This window comes from Petaurus breviceps, unplaced genomic scaffold, assembly GCF_028583685.1.
Source record: "Petaurus breviceps papuanus isolate PSGF00001 unplaced genomic scaffold, PetGlider_PUasm1.0 37, whole genome shotgun sequence".
Classification (NCBI taxonomy): Eukaryota; Metazoa; Chordata; class Mammalia; order Diprotodontia; family Petauridae; genus Petaurus; species Petaurus breviceps.
This window is the reverse complement of record NW_027186296.1, coordinates 10564917-10570472: the sequence shown is the minus strand read 5'-3', so window position 1 is coordinate 10570472 and position 5556 is coordinate 10564917. Positions and strand designations below refer to the sequence as shown.

General features: G+C 42.7%; 1 protein-coding gene across 2 annotated transcripts in view; it reads right to left on the bottom strand.

Moving 5' to 3' along the window:
- Positions 1-515: 515 nt before the first annotated feature.
- The window catches only part of ABHD4 (abhydrolase domain containing 4, N-acyl phospholipase B), a 17409-nt gene continuing 12368 nt past the window's right edge, over positions 516-5556 (bottom strand). For both annotated transcript variants that reach the window (XM_069097795.1, XM_069097794.1), the window contains 2 exons: positions 3255-3441; positions 516-2129 (listed from right to left, as the gene is read on the bottom strand). In XM_069097795.1, the coding sequence (XP_068953896.1) occupies positions 2040-2129; positions 3255-3441 (277 nt within the window). In that variant the 3' untranslated portion in view covers positions 516-2039. The remainder of the gene's footprint in view (positions 2130-3254; positions 3442-5556) is intronic.

Here is a 5556-nt window from a genome sequence, read left to right as displayed (position 1 = left end):
ATGTGAGGGTTGGCAGAGAACAGAGTTCCAGTTCATAGGCAGGGCCTATTTACAAGCACAGGACAATGACTCAATACACTCTTAAAGATGAGGTTAATTTGAACTCACTGGCACAGCTCACTTCCTTATTTCTTTGTGCTCTGTAAATAAGGACATGGGGTCCTCTCCCAGCTCTTCAATTCCATTATTTTACTTGGCTGTTCTGTGTTTGATGAGGCTGCTAGATGTCACTCAGATGACAGAGTGCTGGGCCTGGAGTCAAGAAGACCTGAAGTCAAATCCAACCTCAGACCCTTACTAGCTACATGACCCTGGGCAAGCCACTTAACATGTTTCCCTTAATCTCAATACTGGAGAAGGAAATGGCAAACCACTCCAGTATCTGTTAAGAAAACTTCATGGACAGTATTGGTATGCTATGGTTCATGGGGTAACGAAAAGTCGGATAGGATTGAACAATAATCTGTATTTGATACCATCCCCAGAGCCCTGGACAAAATACTAATTATCAATAATTTAAGCATTTTCCTCACTTCTTTATTAATACAGAAAAGGACCCTAAGGTGAGTGGGCTGGTACAAATATTGTTGAAATACCTGTTTAAAAAATTAGTAAAGAGGGGTAGATGGAAGATACTCTGCATTAGGTGGCTAGTCTCATTGACACTACCTAGCACCCCAGGGCAGAGCCTACAGCAATGCCCCATTGAGACATAGGAAGTTGGTAGACCGGTAGCAAGACTAAATTGGCAACAGTGGCAAAGGGCTGAGATTGAGCCACACAATGAGGGCAATCTTTGCACTGAGTACAAATTGGCATGAGGTTCCCCAATAGGACCAGGGGCTTTGAGGTGGGACTGATAGCCAGTAGCAAGATTTTGTTAATACTAGGGGAGTCCAGCAATGGGGGAGGGGTTGAAGTCATTACCCTTAGCTCCCCACAGGGGATCACTCTTAGTCCATAAGGGGCTTCAATGCCCAAGGCACAGAGGGAGACTCCAAGGCCTCCTAGTGAATAGTCAGGAGGGGGCAGCAGAATATTTGGCTTTATCTATGGTTTAATGCCAGCTCAAGCTGAGGTGGAACCAGGAGGGGGACTGCTGCTGCCCCATCCTAGGTGGGAGCGGAACACTGAGACATATAAATGGGTTGACAGCTGGAGTTAATAACTCAGATAGATCCATATATTTATGGCAGCTGGAGAGCTTCATTCTCTAAGAATACAAAATTTGGAGAAGCAGTGTCATGTAGAGGAGATGCTGGAAGTTTCAGGAGGCCTGGGATCTAGTCCCAGCTTTGCCACTGACTAACCTTGGGCCGTTAGATAAATCATTTATTTATTTAGGCCTCCATTGTTTCTGGTGTAAGATAAAGAGACTAGAGCAGATGATCTCTAAGGGCTTCTCTAGCTCTAAGACTTTAAAAAAAATCACTAAGGATTAAATTGAAAAGTATTTAAATTTCGAATCATCCAAAGGAATAAGGTTTACAGGCCTCAGGATAGGTTCAGTGTAATGAAAGTGGGTCTGTGCTACAGCCCAGAGAAAAAAGGTGGGAAATTATGAGATGTTTCTACAGAGGGCAGGCCTATTCCCAACAACAGTCATGGGAAATCCTCAATCTTCCCAATCTGGGAAAGGCTTGATAGTTCTAATTTCTCTGTTCTAGATGAGGAGAGGTGATCCCTACCCTTTGGCACATTATGTATAAGGAGAGTAGAAATACATAAAGAGATCTCTAGATTTATGCAACACTTAAAACCAACTGATTGTTAACACTTTGGCATGAGAGAATGGGATGGGATCTAAGATCCTTTACAGAAATCCCTAAGGTGGGGGGCCCCAGGCCAGTACTGCCTCTCATCTCCAGGACGTTGACAGGAGGGGCTGTTCTATCACCATGGTCCTGCCCCACCCCTAGAAAGAATTTGTGACTGTCTAGGAGACATATTAGTGGGTGAGGGTAAGGAGAGAAGGAAGTGGAGAGGGAGATGAGGGCTGAGTCTCCTGTGCTCTTTTTTTCTTTCCTGAGGATGGCGGCTCAGTCGACTGACTCACAGATCTCTTCCACTACAGAATTGAAGATGTGTGGTTGGTCTGCATAGACATGGTGTGAGGCACCCTCAATAGCCTACAGGAGGAAGGAGAAATAAACAGAAGTGGGATGGGGGAAATCTTCCTAGAGATTAAAAAGTCCTACTACAACTAAATTCTTTCTACCTTCAATCCACTACTACTCAAATTATCTTGCTCACAAGAACTTGGAGGGCTCCCATGATAGCTATTAGAACTTAAGGCACCATTTGTTTCCCCAAGTTCCATTCACCCACCTTTGGCCTGGCCCTCTAACCGTAGAGGGAGCAACCTAGAGCCCAAAGTTAGATTCATCCCATTCAAAAATACTATCTTATGTTAATAGGAAAGGTCCATAAAAAGAAAAAAAGGAAGAATTTCAGTGGCCAGTCACCATCATCTTCCCCACCACTGTCATTACCTCTGGTAAAAACCATAGTATGAAACAGTGCAGAAGTATTTAAATGCCTTCTGCAGACAGTATAAACATGGTACTAGTTGAGAATTATTCAGGTGATATTTTGGCCACATCTATATTTAGCTATGCAATAGTCTGGGTCAGGGAGGGGGCAAAGTGCTTGCCCAAAGGAAACCAAATTTCAGAGAGTGATTCAGTCAAAGGGCAGCACTTGAGGACCTAGAGGGCCACATGTGGCTTTGAGGCCACAGGTTCCCCTCCCCTGGCCTGGGCCTTTGGGTCCATCTTTGCTTATCTGTTTCTTAGCCTCTTTGAAGTCTCAGCTAAAATCTCAACTTCTACAAGAAACCTTTCCTAACCTTCATTAATGCCAGTGCATTCCCTCAGTTCATTATCTCTGATTTATCGTTTGTACATGGTTGTATTTTGTCTCATCTGCTAGACTGTGAACTCCTTGAGAGCAGGGACTATCTTTTGCCTTTCTTTATGTTTTCAGCAGTTTGCATGATGCCTGGCACATGGCCGGCATTCAATGAATGCTTGTTGACTGACTAACTCAACTCTTAACTCTGATACTAAGAAAGGATTTCATAGGTTACCCCCACTTGTTCTACTGTCCCTCACCAGCTAAGTCGTAAGACAATTTTTTCCTCTTCTGCTTTACATGTTCTCATCCACCTAGACAGAGTCATATCAGTGCTCTGATTTTCAGCCTACAATATTTTTTTCATCTCTGTTGTCATTCCCCATTCTGCCCTAACTTACCACATCTCGGACATAGGAGCCTGGCCTCCTAAGTTTTACTTTCTCTCCAGTACTGGTATCTATCCAGGTGTTGGCTCCATAGATCATAGTGATAGGCACATCTTTCCGCATTAGGTGGATTCGCTCCAGCATGGGGCGCCGGGCCCAGCCAAACGATTCTACCATAGCCTTGAATGCTGTCTCGCCACTGGCAATAGAAAGATAGGCAACAGAAAGATATTAGAGACCCAGATCTTCATCTGCCAACCAAAAATTCATGAATTAGTGGTTTTAGTCATTAGAGGCCAATAACTGGGGAAGTCTACCTGGAACATCTTTGTATCTCTTATGATACATAGTTTCTTACCCATAATGCGCACTCAAATGTGTGGAAATAATTAAATTATTTTTTTTAACTTTTAGTTTCATTTTAAGTTATATTTTATTTTAAAAATTAAATTATTTATTTTTAGTTTTCACCATTCACTTCCATAAATTTTAAATTTTCTCCCTCTCCCTCCCCAAGACGGCTTACAATCTGTTATGGGCTCTACATGAAATAATTAAATTACTGAGGTTCCTCGTTCTAAGAGATTAATTTACACATAATGATGGACTTCTTGACAGTACAATATTGGGAGAGATTACTGAGAGAGGTGAAATCTTAAGATAAAAAAAAAAGCTACTTGTTATTGTTTGTCCTTCATTCTCAAAGAGGATCACAGCATCGGGAGAGTGCTGCCATGACTTGCAAGTGAATTGGATTTAAGTGAGGGAGGGCTGTGCAAAGTCACTAGCCTTACTCTTTCCTCCAGAGCCATCTGGGTCCACAGTGGTGAGATATGGATCAAGACAACTGGAGATGGCCCTGGATGCAGTGGGAAACCTTGGCCTTTTTAAAATAAGGTCTTTCCCAGGTCTCAGTTTGACTGAGACAATGCCCATTTAGTGATTAAGATTAGGCAAGAAATGAGGCAAAGAATGGCCTCTTTCACCTAGTTTAAAAAAATAAAATCAATTTGGGAGGGGAAAACCCTCAGGTTTCTGGCCAAAACAGAAAACTGCTATTTACATTTACTCTGAGCCATCAGGGTCCAAACAATGACCAAGTGAGGCTTAAGATTAAAAAAAAAACAACCACTTACCCAACTTAAGTAACTGATACTAAGTGGTAAGTAGAGGATTTATTTTACCACCTGAATGTCTCCTCAAAAGGGATAACTGTGGGGCAGCTAGGTGGCTGTAAATAGAGCATTAGACGACCTAGAGTCAGGAGGACCTGAGTTCAAATTTGAAATCAGACACTTGACACACTTACTAGCTGTGTGACCTTGGACAAGTCACTTAACCCCAATTGCCCTGCATTTCTCCCTCCCAAGACAAAGTAAAAAGAGCTAATTGGTAAACCATCTCATGTAGCTATTTGCAAGGTTGGGAGGTGTCATTTGGGCTAGTTTAAACAAGTGCTGCATAGTGTCAGGAGAATGGACTGGATTTCTGGAGAGAATTGAGATTGCATTTCAGGAGGCTAACTTGATGCTATGTTGCCAAGACACAGGATCCTACGACTTCAGAATGTCAAGAGAGCTTAGTGGTTATCTAGCTGTTAACCCTCCCTCCCCCCAGTCTATATATTTATGTGGTTTCCAGCCCTAGCTGATGGGGGAGAAGCCAAGCTCTATGAGCAATCGATCTGATACCCTTAGGAACTGGTTATTACATGGTTACTTAGTATCTTTGTTGTAGAAACAAGAGTTCTATGATCATTCTATCTGATACCTTCAGGAGCTAGTTATTACATGAAGTTACTTACTATCTTTGTCTTAATCACATATTCCCCTGGGAACAGGGAAAGTATTTTGTAGCCTCAATAAGGGACCTGATAAAGCAGAACAATGAAAATTTGGGAGACAGAGAAGGATTTTATGGTGCATGGAATAGTCTTTCAAGAGTATCCCCCTGTCTAAAACAAAACCACCTTTTCTTTCCTCCATTATGTATAACGCTACACAGGGTTTGGGAGGGTAGCTCCTGGTGGGGCAGGGCTCAGTCAGGGAAAGTTCGAGAGGACTGGGGCCTGATGGGTGAGGTCAGAAGCAGGACTCTGGGGAAAGCTGGGAATAGGAAGTCCTATTTCTGTTGAGTAGTCTGTTGTTCTTCTATTGACTGGGCTAGTCCATTCAGCTGAGCCCATATAGTGTGTGTGATGAGAACAGAGTAGAAGCCTTCCAAGGTCCCTTTTAAACCCTAAGACTTCATGGTTTCATAAATGAACTGAGAATTTCAAAGCAGCAAAGACTCCAAGTCATTTGGAAGAAAGCAT